Genomic DNA, 16,623 nt, shown 5'->3' with positions numbered 1-16,623 from the left:
ACGGCTCAGACACAAGAGTATGTGGCAGGGACTACAGACAATCACGGACTACAAAAGGAAAACCAGCCACGTCGCAGAGAACGACGTCTTGCTTCCGGGGAGGCTAAACACATTCTTTGCATGCTTTGAGGATAACCTAGTGCTAACGACGCAGCTCGCTACCAAGGACTGTGGGCTCTCCTTCACCGTGGCCGACGTGAGTAAAACAGTTGGCTGGCTGGTGTGCTTACGGGCATATAAAATCAAATCAAATGTATTTGTCACATACACATGGTTAGCAGATGTTAATGCGAGTATATTCAATCTCTCCCTATCCTACTCTGCTGTTCCCACATGCTTCAAGATGTCCACCATTGTTCCTGTTCCCAAGAAGGCAAGGGCAACCAAGCTTAATGACTATTGCCCCATAGCACTCACCTCTGTCATCATGAAGTGCTTTGAGAGACTAGTCAAGGATCATATCACCTCTACCTTACCTGCCACCATAGGCCCACTTCAATTTGCTTACCGCCCCAATAGATCCACAGACGATGCAATCGTCATCACTCTGCACACTGCCCTATCCCATCTGGACAAGAGCAATAATTATGTAAGAATGCTGTTCATTGACTATAGCTCAGCATTCAACACCATAGTAACCCCCAAGCTCATCATTAAGCTCAAGGCCCTGAGTCTGAACCCCGCCCTGTGCAACTGAGTCCTGGACTTTGTGATGGGCCGCCCTCAGGTGCTGAAGGTAGGAAACATCACCTCCACTCCACTGATCCTCAGACACTGGGGCCCACAAGGGTGTGAGCTCAGCCCCCTCCTGTACTCCCTGTTCACCCATGACTGCATGGCCAAGCACGCCTCTAACTCAATCATCAAGTTTGCAAATGATACAACAGTAGTAGGCTTGATTACCAACAATGATGAGACAGCCTACAGGGAGGAGGTGAGGGCTCTGGGAGTGTGGTGCCTGGAAAACAACCTCTCACTCAACGTCAACAAAACAATGAGATGATCGTGGACTTCAGGAAACAGCAGAAAGTGCACGCCCCTATCTACATCGACGGGACCACAGTGGAGAAGGTGGAAAGCTTCAAGTTCCTTGGTATGCACATCACTGACAAACTGAAATGGACAATCCACACAGACAGTGTGGCGAAGAAGGCGCAACAAAGCCTCTTCAACTTCAGGATGCTACATTTTTTTGGCTTGTCATCTAAACCCTCACAAACCTTTACAGATACACAATTGAAAGCATCCTGTCGGGCTGTACCCACCACCTGGTACGGCAACTGCACCGCCCGCAATGGCAAGGCTCTCCAGAGGGTGGTGCGGTCTGCCCAACGCATTACCGGGGGCAAACTACCCGCCCTCCAGGACACCTACAGCACCTGATGTCACAGGAAGGCCAAAAAAGATAATCAAGGACATAAACTACCCGAGTTACTCCCTGTTCACCCCGCTATCATCCAGAAGGCGAGGTCAGTACAGGTACATCAAAGCTGGGGCCGAGAGACTGAAAATCAGCTTCTATCTCAAGGCCATCAGACTGTTAAACAGCCATCACTAGCACATTAGAGGCTGCTGCCTATAGGCATAGACTAGAAATCACTGGCCACTTTAAGGAATGGAACACTAGTCACTTTAATAATGTTTACATATCTGGCATTACTCATCTCATATGTATATACTGTATTCTATACTATTCTACGGTATCTTAGTCACTTAATGTTTAAATATCTGGCATTACTCATCTCATATGTATATACTGTTTTCTATACTATTATACGGTATCTCATTCACATAATAATGTTTACATATCTTGAATTACTCATCTCATATGTATATACTGTATTCTATACTATTCTACTGTATCTTAGTCCGTTCTGCTCTGACATCGCTCATTCATATGAATATAGTCTTAATTCATTCCTACCTAGATTTGTGTATATTGGGTATATGTCGTGTAATTTGTTAAATATTACTTGTTAGATATTACTGCACTGTCGGAGCTAGAAGCACAGGCATTTCGCTACACCCTCAATAACATATGCTAATCATGTGTATGTGACAAATCAAATTTGATTTAATTTAGTCGGATTCCGCTGGAAAATGTTTCATCTATTGCAAAATGTTTTACAACGGAAATTGTTTACCGTTTACTTTAGGAACCAAACTGAAGCAACACTAGCTAAAGGAGCTAAACGGAGCGGGACCTACATTAATTTGTCGTTGCAAAACGTTTTGCAACAGACGAAACGTTTTTCAACGGAATCCAACTAATAGTAATGCCTACTGTACATCCCAGGTTTCGCTTTCAGAATTGTGACCATTTCCGTGAACGTCCAGGCATGCGCAGTGAAGTAGCAATGACATCGATTGTTGTTGTTTCTCTGGGCAACTGATATTGAAGTTAGATACCGGTACATTTGTTGCCATTGTGTAATCGAATATTGGACATAGCGCGCGGACTAAATCGCTGCTGAACGAACGCTACATTGTATCAAATGCGATGGGTGCTGCTTCGAGCACAGAGGGTGAAAGGGAACCTCTTCTTGTTCCTCCTGACCGCGAGACGAGCATTCAGCCAGTTTACAGCCAAGTCTACGGGAGAAGATGGCTGGTTCTGACTCTGTTTTCCTTGTTGGCGTTCATGCAAGGGATAGTATGGAACACCTGGGGCCCAATTCAGAACTCTGCCATGCATGCGTACGATTTCACCAAATCTGACATCGCCGTGCTTGTTCTTTGGGGGCCAGTGGGGTTCGCGCCTTGGCTGCTATTTATATGGCTAATGGACAAAAAGGGTGAGTTGTTTTGTTCTAAATGACAGTTGACAATACTGTACTGGAACACAATGTACTTTCCTTTATGTCATTTAAAAAAATGTTTGTCTCCATTCCAACATTATATAGTTTTATTACAGTGCATGAAGTTGTGAATTGTTGACACACAAATCCCTAGAAAACTTTCAAGATAAGATATTTCTGAGAAATCATAGATCAAAGTTGATCAGCTAAGCTACCCCCCCCCCCCACCCTCCAAACCAAATCAACCACAAGAAAGGAAACAAAGTAACATCTTAACATTTCCCTCAGACTGACCTAGTTGCAATGCTGTTGTTCAAATCAAATTGTATTAGTCACATGCACCGAATACAACAGGTGTAGACGTTACAGTGAAATGCTTACTTATGAGCCCCTAACCAACAATGCAGTTAAAAAAATACGGATAAGAAATAAAAGTAACAAGTAATAATAAATAAAACAAGCAAAATAACAATAGCGAGACTATATACAGGGGTGTATCGGTACAGAGTCAATGTGCAGGGGAACTGGTTAGTTGAGGTAATATGTACATGTAGGTAGAGTTATTAAAGTGACTATGCATAGATGATAACAACAGAGAGTAGCAGCGGTGTAAAAAAAGGGGGACAATGCAAATAGTCTGGGTAGCCATTTGATTAGGTGTTTAGGAGTCTTATTATGTCTTGGGGGTAGAAGCTGTTTAGAAGCCTCTTGGACCTAGACTTGGCGCTCCGGTACCGCTTGCCGTGCGGTAGCAGAGAGAACAGTCTATGACTATGGTGGCTGGGGTCTTTGACAATTTTTAGGGCCAATTTTTAGGGCCTTCCTCTGACACCGCCTGGAATGTAGGTCCTGGATGGCAGGAAGCTTGGCCCCAGTGATGTACTGGGCCGTACGCACTACTCTCTGTAGTGCCTTGTGGTCGGCGGCCGAGCAGTTGCCATACCAGGCAGTGATGGTGCAGCTGAAGAACCTTTTGAGGATCTGAGGACCAATGCCAAATCTTTTCAGTCTCCTGAGAGGGAATAGTTTTTGCCCTAACACTTAAAAGGAGCCATGTATAAGTGTCGTGACAAGTGCTCCCATACAGGCTAGCTAACCACCAAACCAAACCAGTTCCTCCACATCACTTGATTGACACCGTTAGCTAACACCCATCTAACACACAGAACACACTGTCAGGTGACAAAAACAGTTCATTTATCCCCCAGGAAACATAAAAGCAAATAACATATAAAGCATATTAAAGCAAAGGGCATTTGTCATAAGTTTGTCATGTGGTTAGTTAGTCATCTAGGGACATGACTGTCTCTCTAAAACAAAATGATGACGGTGCTATGGGTGTTACATAATCTAAACAGGTCATACATTGTAATATAATGTTTTGCTACTGTAGTATGTAGGCCAACCCCCGATGAAAAGCAGCTCCAATGACTGTCTGGTAGAGATTAGAATGAAATGTATTTTGTACACAGGATCCACATACCAGTATCTGCCATTGTTTAGTTGTGCCATCTTTAGTACATGGAGATCTGACAGACAGGAACAGATTTCCTAAAGGGAACCCGCAGAAACATTCGGAGATACAGAATTCATGTTTCCCTAACATTTCTTTATTTTATTTGTATTTATTAAACCATTAATTAACTAGGCAGTGATCAAAATCAGATTTAGTTTATCTGATGATAGGATTATCAATTTGTCACCAATTGTGTACTTTTCAGCTAGTGACTCGCACTCATCACTACCAAGAGGAAATTGGGGAACAGATAATGACTAGGGGAACAGAAGTTCTCTTAAATGATGGTCATGTGGTGGAAACTGAAAATGTAGACTTAAGTCAGAAAGGAAGCTGCATTTCTCTGGGTGTGTATATGAGGAAGAGAACTGGGATGTTGTGGTTTGGGGGGAGTTGACTGGGGACTAGTGATTCATATTTGGGATAATGTTTAGAATGATCTCAACAATTATACAAAATTATACACCTGCTCGTCGAACATCTCTCATTCCAAAGTCATGGGCATGGACTTGGTCTCCCTTTGCTGCTATAACAGCCTCCAGTCTTCTGGGAAGCCTTGTTGGAACATTGCTGTGGTGACTTGCTTCCATTCAGCCACAAGAGCATTAGTGAGGTCAGGCACTGATGTTGGGCGATTAGGCCTGGCTCGCAGTCAGAGTTCTAATTCATCCCAAAGGTGATCGATGGGGTTGCAGTCAGGGCTCTGTACCAGCCAGTCAAGTTCTTCCACACCGATTATGACAAACCATTTCTGTATGGACCTCGCTTTGCACGGGGGCATTATCGTCCTGAAACAGGAAAGGGCATTCCTAAAACTGTTTCCACAAAGTTGGAAGCACATAATCGTCTAGAATGCCATTGTATGATGTAGCATTAAGATTTGCCTTCATTGGAACTTACGGGCATAGCCCGAACCATGAAAATAGCCCCATATCATTATTCCTCCTCCACCAAACTTTACAGTTGACACTATGCATTAGGGCAGGTAGCGTTCTCCTGGCATTCTCCAAACCCAAATTAGTTCGTCAGACTAACAGATGGTGAAGTGTGACTCATCACTCCAGATAATGCGTTTCCACTGCTCCAGAGTCCAATGGCCACTCCAGCCGACGCTTGCCATTGCGCATGGTGATCATAGGCATGTGTGCGGCTGCTCGGCCATGGAAATGAATTTAATGAAGCTCCCGACGACAGTTCTTGTTCTTACGTTGCTTCCAGAGGCAGTTTGGAACACAGTGAGTGTCACAACCGTGGACAGAATTTTTACACGCTTCAGCACTTGACGGTCCCGTTCTGTGAGCTTGTGTGGCCTACCACTTCGCGGCTGAGCCGTTGTTGCTCCTAGATGTTACCCCTTCACAATAACAGCACTTGCAGTTGACTGGGGCAGCTCTAGCAGGGCAGAAATTTGACTAACTGACTTTGTTGGGAAGGTGGCATCCTATGATGGTGCCATGTTGAAAGTCACTGAGCTATTCAGGAAGGCCATTCTACTGCCAATATTTGTCTATGGAAATTGCATGGCTGTTTGCTCGATTTTATACACCATTCAGCAACGGGTGTGGCTGAAATAGCATAGTCCACTAATTTGAAGTGGTGTCCACATACTTTTGTATATACAGTGCATTCGGAAATTATTCAGACCTCTTGACTTTTTCCACATTTTGATACAGCCTTATTCTAAAATGTATTAAATATTTTTTTCCCTCATTCTACACACAATACCCCATAATGACAAGGCAAAAAAAGTTTTTGGGGACATATAATAGATTAAAAATGAAAAACAGAAATATCACATTTGCATAACTATTCAGACACTTTACTCAGTAATTTGTTGAAGCACCTTTGGCAGCGATTACAGCATTGAGTCTTCTTGGTTAAGACACCACAAGCTTGGCACACCTGTATTTCTCCCAGGTTGGATGGGGAGCGTCACTGCACAGCTATTTTCAGGTCTCTACAGTCCAGAGATCTTCGATCGGGTTCAAGTCCGGGTTCTGGCGGGGCCATTTCAAGGACATTCAGAGACTTGTCCCGAAGCCACTACTGCATTTTCTTGGCTGTGTGCTTAGGGTTGTTGCTTAGGGTTGTTGCCCACAGCATGATGCTGCCAACACCATGCTTCACCGAAGGGATGATGCCAGGTTTCCTCCAGAAATGACACTTGGCGGGCCTCCCGGGTGGCGCAGTGGCCTAGCTGTGCCACCAGAGATTCTGGGTTCGAGCCCAGGCTCTGCTGCAGCCGGCCGCGACCAGGAGGCTCATGGGGCGACGCACAATTGGCCCAGCGTTGTCCGGGTTAGGAAGGGTTTGGCCGGCAGGGGATATCCTTGTCTCATCGCGCACTAGGGACTCCTGTGGCGGGCCGGGCGCAGTGCACGCTGCCCAGGTCGCTAGGTGTATGGTGTTTCCTCCGACACATTGGTGCGGCTGACTTCCGGGTTGGATGTGCATTGTGTCAAGAAGCAGTGCGGCTTGGTTGGGTTGTGTTTCGAAGGACGCATGGCTCTCGACCTTTGCCTCTCCTGAGTCTGTACAGGAGTTGCAGCGATGAGACAAGACAGTAACTGCTACTAATTGGATACCACGAAAAAGGGGGTAAAATAAAACAAAAATAATAAAACAAGGGGGAAAAAAAGAAGTGACACTTGGCATTCAGGCCAATGACTTCAATCTTAGATTCATCAGACCAGAGATTCTTGTTTCTTATGGTCTGAGAGTCTTTAGGTGCCTTTTGGCAAACTCCAAGCAGGCTGTCATGTGCCTTTTACTGAGTGGCTCTTGCTGGCCAGTATAACAGAAATGCCTGATTGGTAGAGTGGTGCAGAGATGGTTGTCCTTCAGGAATGTAATCCCATCTTCACAGAGGAACTCTGGCAGAGCTCCAGAGTGACCATTGGGTTCTTGGTCACCTCCCTGACCAAGGCCCTCCCCGATTGCTCAGTTTGGCCGGGCGGCCAGCACTAGGAAGAGTCTTGGTGGTTCCAAACGTCTTCCATTTAAGAATGATGGAGGCCACTGTTTTGTTGGGGACCAGATCTGTGCCTTGACTCAATCCTGTCTCTACGGACAATTCCTTCGACCACCTGGCTTGGTTTTGCTCTGACATACACTGTCAACTGTGAGTCCTTATATAGACAGATGTGTGCCTTTCCAAATCATGTCCAATCAATTGAATTTACCACAGGTTGACTCCAAGTTGTAGAAACATCTCAAGGATGATCAATGGAAGCAGGATGCACCTGAGCTCAATTTGAGTCTCATAGCAAAGGGTCTGAATACTTATGTAAATAAGGTATTTCTGTTTTTAATTTTTTATAAATTAGCAAACATTTCTTAAAGCCTGTTTTCATTTAGTCATTAGGTGGTATTGTGTGTAAATTGATGAAATGTTTTTTTGAATCCATTTTAGAATAAGGCTGTAACTTAACAAAATGGAAAAAGTAAAGTGGTTTGAATACTTTCCGAATGCACTGTGTAGTAGTACTGTAACATTTGGAACAGTTATACAGAATAACCTCCCATTTTTCTCTCTCTAGTCCCCAAACTAACCTACTTCAACCCCACCTCTCCCATCGCTGTCTCCCCTCTTCTCTTTACTCTCTCTCCATCTCTCCCCTCTTTCTCCACCTCGCCCCTTTCATGCTACATCTCTCCCCTCTTGTGCTGCAGGTCTGCGGGTGTCTCTTCTACTGTCAGCCTTCTTCATGGTGATTGGGGCAGTGCTGCGAAGTGTCCCTGTACCAGAACAACATCTAAGACGATGGTAACAACCCTCACTCCCAGAGCCATGCTATATACTTTATATATAGTCCATACCAGGTGTCCGCAACCTTTTCTAGCATGAGAGCTACTCATTTCTTTTCAAACTTTCAAATTATTCTCTTTTCATCTTGCCTGCAACTCTTCCACTGGTCCTTACTGTACACAATAACGTTTTCTGTCAACATACTTGGTCAAATAAATAATGGTAAATAAACAACTCTTAATAAAAGGATGGCCCTATAAAATCTGTGATTTTCTCTCTCCAAATTATGTTTGATATTTTCCCAAATTATGTTCTCAGTTGAATTTTTCCTGGTTTTTGTTTTTCACTCTCTACATTACAATTATTTATAGAGAAACAATGTAATTGAATATTCATGTAAATGCTTAAATTACAACAGAAGACCATTTCTTGTGGGGGTCTGGAAGAAAACTAACAAGTAGATTATTTATTTTTTATTGCGCATCTAGTGAGTGAGGAATGTGCCGTCTAATTTGCCTGTCTAGTGATGGTTCTGTACTGCTGCTGCTCATTTCAGGGCCTAGTTTGCAAATAACAAATATTAGATACCAGTCAAAAGTTTGGACACACCTACCCATTCAATTATTTAAAAAAATCTATTTTATATATTGTAAATAATAGTGAAGACATCACAACTATGAAATAACACATGGAATCATGTAGTATCCAAAAAAGTGTTTAACAAATCAAAATATATTTTAGATTTTAGATCCTTTGAAGTATCCACCTATTTGCCTTGATGGCAGCTTTGCACACTCTTGGCATTCTCCCAACCAGCTTCACCTGGAATGATTTTCCAACAGTCTTGATGGAGTTCCCACATATGCTGAGCACTTGTTGGCTGCTTTTCTTTCACTCTGCGGTCCAACTCATCCCAATACATCTCAATTGGGTTGAGGTCAGGTGATTGTGGAGGCCAGGTAATCTGATGCAGCACTCCATCACTCTCCTTGGTAATATAGCCCTTACACAGCTTGGAGGTGTGTTGGGTCATTATCCTGTTGAAAAGTAAATGATAGTCCCACCAAGCGCAAACCAGATGGGGTATTATTGATTGTATGTTTGTTTATTCCATGTGTGACTCTGTGTTGTTGCATGTGTCAAAGTGTATTGCTTTAGAATGCTGTGGTAGCCATGCTGGTTAAGTGTACCTTGAATTCTAAATAAATCACACAGTGTCACCAGCAAAGCACCATCACGACACCTCCTCCATGCTTCATGGCGGGAACCGCACATGCGGATATCATCCGTTCACCTACTCTGCGTCTCACAAAGACACGGCGGTTGGAACCAGAAATCTCTCATTTGGACTCATCAGACCAAAGGACAGATTTACACCCGTCTAATGTCAGTTTCTTGTTTCTTGGCCCAAGCAAGTCTCTTCTTCTTATTGGTGTCCTTTAGTAGTGGTTTCTTTGCAGAAATTTGACCATGAAGACCTGATTCACACAGTCTCCTCTGAACAGTTGATGTTGAGATGTGTCTGTTACTTGAACTCTGTGAAGCATTTATTTAGGCTGCAATTTCTGAGACAGGTAACTCTAATGAACTTCTCCTCTGCAGCAGAGGTAACTCTGGGTCTACCTTTTCTGTGGCAGTCCTCATGAGAGCCAGTTTCATCATAGCGCTTGATGGTTTTTGCGACTGCACTTTAAGACATTTTCCGCACTGACTGATCTTCATGTCTTAAAATATTGATTGACTGTAATTTCTCTTTGCTTATTTGAGCTGTTCGTGCCATACTATGGACTTGGACATCTTCTGTATACCACCACTACCTTGTCACAACACAACTGACTGGCTCAAATGCATTAAGATGGAAAGATATTCTACAAATTAACTTTTAACAAGGCACACCTGTTAATTGAAATGTAATTCCAGGTGACTACCTCATGAAGCTGGTTGAGAGAATGCCAAGAGTGTCCAAAGTTGTCAAAGGCAAAGGAAGGCTATTTTGAAGAATCTTAAATATAAAATATATTTTGATATGTTTAACACTTGTTTTGGTTACTACATATGTGTTATTTCATAGTTTTGATGTCTTCACTATTATTCTACAATGTAGAAAATAGTAAAAAATTAAGTAAAACCCTTGAATGAGTAGGTGTGTCTAAACCTTTGACTGGTACTATACGTCTGCCAGGTAAGCCTACTATGCAGTTAACAATTAATTTAGGAGGTTTTGGTGAAAGTATTTCTGTCAATCCACAAGTTTGTTATCACATCAACTGTCTACACACGGAGTGATAGACAAACACGCGCACCACACAGACAGATGGGCAATATTGCTGGAAATTAATTGGCAGATAATGTGTTTGGTTTAAAAATATATATACAGTGGGGCAAAAAAGTATTTAGTCAGCCACCAATTGTGCAAGTTCTCCCACTTAAAAAGATGAAAGAGGCCTGTAATTTTCATCATAGGTACACTTCAACTATGACAGACAAAATGAGGGGAAGAAATCCAGAAAATCACATTGTAGGATTTTTTATGAATTTATTTGCAATACTTTGTTATATACCCTTTGTTGGCAATGACAGAGGTCAAATGTTTTCTGTAAGTCTTCACAATGTTTTCACACACTGTTGCTGGTATTTTGGCCCATTCCTCCATGCAGATATCCTCTAGAGCAGTGATGTTTTGGGGCTGTTTCTGGGCAGCACGGACTTTCAACTCCCTCCAAAGATTTTCTATGGGGTCGAGATCTGGAGACTGGCTAGGCCACTCCGGGACCTTGAAATGCTTCTTACGAAGCCACTCCTTCTTGCCCGGGCGGTGTGTTTGGGATCATTGTCATGCTGAAAGACCCAGCCACGTTTCATCTTCAATGCCCTTGCTGATGGAAGGAGGTTTTCACTCAAACTTTCACGATACATGGCCCCATTCATTCTTTCCTTTACACGGATCAGTCGTCCTGGTCCCGTTGCAGAAAAACGGCCCCAAAGCATGATGTTTCCACCCCCATGCTTCACAGTAGGTATGGTGTTCTTTGGAACACTCAGCATTCTTTGTCCTCCAAACACAACGAGTTGAGTTTTTACCAAAAAGTTATATTTTGGTTTCATCTGACCATATGACATTCTCCCAATCTTCTTCTGGATCATCCAAATGCTCTCTAGCAAACTTCAGACGTGCCTGGACATGTACTGGCTTAAGCAGGGGGACACGTCTTGCACTGCAGGATTTGAGTCCCTGGCAGCGTAGTGTGTTACTGATGGTAGGCTTTGTTACTTTGGTCCCAGCTCTGCAGGTCATTCACTAGGTCCCGCCTTATGGTTCTGGGATTTTTGCTCACCGTTCTTGTGATCATTTTGACCCTACGGGGTGAGATCTTGCGTGGAGCCCCAGATCGAGGGAGATTATCAGTGGTCTTGTATGTCTTCCATTTCCTAATAATTGCTCCCACAGTTGATTTCTTCAAACCAAGCTGCTTACCTATTGCAGATTCAGTCTTCCCAGCCTGGTGCAGGTCTACAATTTTTTGACAGCTCTTTGGTCTTGGCCATAGTGGAGTTTGGAGTGTGACTGTTTGAGGTTGTGGACAGGTGTCTTTTATACTGATAACAAGTTCAAACAGGTGCCATTAATACAGGTAACGAGTGGAGGACAGAGGAGCCTCTTAAAGAAGAAGTTACAGGTCTGTGAGAGCCAGAAATCTTGCTTGTTTGTAGGTGACCAAATACTTATTTTCCACCATAATTTGCAAATAAATTGTATATATATTTCACCTTTATTTAAAACGGTAGGCTAGTTGAGAACAAGTTCTCATTTACAATGACGAGCTGGCCAAGATAAAGCAAAGCAGTTCGACACACAACAACACAGAGTTACACATGGAATAAACAAACATACAATCAATAATCCAGTTGAAAAATAATATATACAGTGTGTGCAAATGAGGTAAGATAAGGGAGGTAAGGCAATAAATAGGACATGGTGGTGAAGTAATTACAATATAGCAATTAAACACTGGAGTGATAGATTTGCAGAAGATGAATGTGCAAGTAGAGATACTGGGGTGCAAAGGAACAAGATAGATAAATAAATACAATATGGGGATGAGGTAGTTGGATGGGCTATTTACAGATGGGCTATGTACAGGTGCAGTGATCTGTGAGCTGCTCTGACAGCTGGTGCTTAAAGTTAGTGAGGGAGAAATGAGTCTCAAGCTTCAGTGATTTTTGCAGTTCGTTCCAGTCATTGGCAGCAGAGAACTGGAAGGAAAGGCAGCCAAATTAGGTATTGGCTTTGGGGGTGACCAGTGAAATATACCTGCTGGAGCGCGTGCTACGGGTTTGGCTTTTAAAGCCAATACTGGCTAACCAGGGGTTAAATAATGTCAATGTTTTGTTGCTGGGAGGTTGCAGTGTCTGATTCTTGTGAGGTAGAACACGTGAACATTTCATGTACTTTCAGAATTGTTTGGTGAGCTACTCCTAGGTGGCCAGAGAGTTACTGGTGGCTCATGATCAACCCGGTCCATACTGTATACACAGTTGAAGTCGGAAGTTTACATATACACTTCGGTTGGAGTCATTCAAACTCATTTTTCACCTACTCCACAAATTTCATGTTAACAAACTATAGTTTTGGCAAGTCGGTTAGGACATCTACTTTGTGCATGACACAAGTAATTGTTCCAACAATTGTTTACAGACAAATTATTTCACTTATAATTCACTCTATCACAATTCCAGTGGGTCAGAAGTTTACATACACTAAGTTGGCTGTGCCTTTAAACAGCTTGGAAAATTCCAGAAAATGATGTCATGGCTTTAGAAGCTTCTGATAGGCTAATTGACACCATTTGAGTAAATTGGAGGTGTACCTGTGGAAGGCCTACCTTCAAACTCAGTGCCTCTTTGCTTGACATTGAGGGAAAATCAAAAGAAATCATCCAAGACCTCAGAAAACAAATTGTAGACCTCCACAAGTCTGTTTCATCTTTGGGAGAAATGTCCAAATGCCTGAAGGTACCACGTTCATCTGTACAAACAATAACAAACAAGCATTAACACCATGAGACCACGCAGCCGTCATACCGCTCAGGAACGCTGTATGGCGTTCTGTCTCCTAGAGATGAACGTACTTTGGTGAGAAAAGTGCAAATCAATCCCAGAACAACAGCAAAGGACCTTGTGTCTATATCCACAGTAAAAATAGTCCTATATCGACATAACATGAAAGGCCGCTCAGCAAGGAAGAAGCCACTGCTCCAAAACCGTCATAAAAAGCCAGACTACGGTTTGCAACTGCACATGGGGACAAAGATTGTACTTTTTGGAGAACTTTCCTCTGGTCTGATGAAACAAAAATAGAACTGTTTGGCCATAATGACCATCGTTATGTTTGGAGGAAAGAGCGTGAGGCTTGCAAGCTGAAGAACACCATCCCAACCGTGAAGAACGGGGATGGCAGCATCATGTTGTGGGGGTGCTTTGCTGCAGGAGGGACTGGTGCACTTCACAAAATTGATGGCATCATGAGGGAGGAAAATTCTGTGGATATATTGAAACAACATCTCATGACATCAGTCAGGAAGTTAAAGCTTGGTCGCAAATGGGTCTTCCAAATGGACAATGACCCCAAGCATTCTTCCAAAGTTCTGGCAAAATGGCTTAAGGACAACAAAGTCAAGGTATTGGAGTGGCCATCAGTTGTGGAAAATTGCAAGATTATGTTATAATGCTTATATTGCATTATAATGATTGTTTTATTCGACATAATAGAGTATTCTGTTAACTATTATGTGTGTGTGTTCCACTGAAGATGGGCCTCTGAGAGAGCACTGACAGAGGAGATTTACGATGTCTTTGGGTGATAAAACCTAAAGAGCATTCCAGATAACATGAGGTAATGGTTCTGTGCTATGAATTACTAGGAACGAGATTAGAACCTCGTCTTAGGGACCAAACTGAACGATAATTTATAGTGATTGTTGTCTGGCTAAGGAATACTCCTTTCTCAATTATAAAGTCCCTTTGTGAACTGTTCCTAAGATCTGTGGTTCGTCATGTAAGTTGAGAGGAGTGTATCTTGGCTATAAAAGATCTTTGTACTTTTCTGTTGGTACTTTCATTGGTTCATTAGAGATGGCGCATCATTGAAAGTCAAAAGGCTATTGCAAAGCTCTTATTATTTAAGATGTACTTTAAGTATAACTCTGACTGGTGTGTGAAGTTTAACTCTCCTCATTTGGTAAAGCAGAAATAAGCCACCACACATCACAAAGCCCTGACCTCAATCCTATAGAAAATGTGTGGTCAGAATTGAAAAAGTGTGTGCGGGCAAGGAGGCCTGACTCAGTTACACCAGCTCTGTCAGGAGGAATGTTCCAAAATTCACCCAACTTATTATGAGAAGGTTGTGGAAGTCTACCCGAAAAGTTTGACCCAAGTTAAGCAATTGAGTGTATGTAAACTTCTGACCCACTGGGAATGTGAAGAAATAAAAGCTGAAATAAATCATTCTCTCAACTATTATTCTGAAATTTCACATTCTTAAAATGAAGTGGTGATCCTAACTGACCAAAGACAGGGAATTTTTACTATGATTAAATATCAGGAATTGTGAAAAACTGAGTTTAAATGTATTTGGCTAAGGTGTATGTAAACTTCCGACCTCAACTGTATCGGGTGGGCAAATTACGGTCCGAGTCCATTCAAACTGCCCCCGGGAGGCTTCAGTAAAACAATTGTTGTGTGTAGAAATTATAATGGACCTACATATATTTTCAAATATCTGCCCTTTGACCTGCCAGTCCGAGAAATGATCTGTGCGGCCCTCTGTTGAATGTTGAAATCCCGATGTGAGCCTCAAGCCAAAGTTATTGCCCACCCTTGCTTTATATAGTGATATAGTCAGGTTCAGAATTATTGCCCACCCTTGCTTTATATAGTGATACAGTCAGGTCCAGAATTATTGCCCACCCTTGCTTTATATAGTGATACAGTCAGGTCCAGAATTATTGCCCACCCTTGCTTTATATAGTGATACAGTCAGGTCCAGAATTATTGCCCACCCTTGCTTTATATAGTGATACAGTCAGGTCCAGAATTATTGCCCACCCTTGCTTTATATAGTGATACAGTCAGGTCCAGAATTATTGCCCACCCTTGCTTTATATAGTGATACAGTCAGGTCCAGAATTATTGCCCACCCTTGCTTTATATAGTGATACAGTCAGGTCCAGAATTATTGCCCACCCTTGCTTTATATAGTGATACAGTCAGGTCCAGAATTATTGCCCACCCTTGCTTTATATAGTGATACAGTCAGGTCCAGAATTATTGCCCACCCTTGCTTTATATAGTGATACAGTCAGGTCCAGAATTATTGCCCACCCTTGCTTTATATAGTGATACAGTCAGGTCCAGAATTATTGCCCACCCTTGCTTTATATAGTGATACAGTCAGGTCCAGAATTATTGCCCACCCTTGCTTTATATAGTGATACAGTCAGGTCCAGAATTATTGCCCACCCTTGCTTTATATAGTGATACAGTCAGGTCCAGAATTATTGCCCACCCTTGCTTTATATAGTGATACAGTCAGGTCCAGAATTATTGCCCACCCTTGCTTTATATAGTGATACAGTCAGGTCCAGAATTATTGCCAATGATAAAGATGACATAAAAATACTTTATAAAATGAGTAATTAAAATACTGAGCTATTGTATGCAACAAAAAGGAAGATTCTATTATTTTATACAATTGCTCAGAAAATACATTTTAGTAATACAAGAAAATCTCAAAGATAGGTGTCAATGATTGACACCCCTGTTTTCAATTCTCCAGCACCCTCCCCTTGAGGATAACTGCACTTTTTTAACAGCCTTTTTCATAAATGTTTTATGAGATTAGAGAACACATTGGGATCTTAGACATTTCCTCCATACAGAATCTTTACAGGGCCTTTATATCCTTCGGTCTGCACCTAAGGACTGCTATATATATATTTGTACCAATTGCAACCATTGGCGATGGATGACGAAGGGATTTTACATGCTTGTTAACTAATTTTTATACCCCAGTGAAACAGAAATCCATGGAAGGCCACAGTACAGTTTCTTAAAAAGAGATTAACTGAAATAAAGTAGAATGTTAATGCAGATTTAATTTATTTCGATTTTTCTTTATAAGAATGTTTAGGGGTACCAATAATTGTCACCTTTTAGAAATAATTATATTGTTTGTTAAACAAAATCTTTCACTGAGCAATGATATTAGTATAAAATAATTATCCAACTTCTTTCAGCATACTGTAGTGTCTTTACCCTCATTAAACTGAAGACTTATAGTTTTTATCAAAGATTCTCTGTAATTAGTGTTACGAGATCAAACTGATTAATCATGTAACTGTAATTAACTAGGAAGTCGGGGCACCAAGGAAAATATTCAATGACAAAGTTATAATTTCCCAATATAACCTTTCAGATATTTTCATATCTGATCCATAGTCTTCTGATTAATTAATGATTTACTTTACCTCACGTTAGTCACATTCCAAACGTCGTAAATT

General features: G+C 42.0%; 1 protein-coding gene across 1 annotated transcript in view; it reads left to right on the top strand.

Moving 5' to 3' along the window:
• The first annotated feature begins 2,282 nt into the window (after nucleotides 1-2,282).
• The window catches only part of LOC109868110 (solute carrier family 49 member 4), a 65,621-nt gene continuing 51,280 nt past the window's right edge, over nucleotides 2,283-16,623 (top strand). Inside the window, exons 1-2 of the mRNA XM_020457551.2 lie at nucleotides 2,283-2,795; nucleotides 7,987-8,080. Coding sequence (XP_020313140.1) covers nucleotides 2,501-2,795; nucleotides 7,987-8,080 — 389 coding nt within the window. The 5' untranslated portion in view covers nucleotides 2,283-2,500. The remainder of the gene's footprint in view (nucleotides 2,796-7,986; nucleotides 8,081-16,623) is intronic.

The sequence above is a fragment of the Oncorhynchus kisutch genome, linkage group LG2, assembly GCF_002021735.2.
Source record: "Oncorhynchus kisutch isolate 150728-3 linkage group LG2, Okis_V2, whole genome shotgun sequence".
Classification (NCBI taxonomy): Eukaryota; Metazoa; Chordata; class Actinopteri; order Salmoniformes; family Salmonidae; genus Oncorhynchus; species Oncorhynchus kisutch.
Note: the sequence above shows the minus strand (reverse complement) of the source record. Positions and strands in the feature narration are given on the sequence as shown.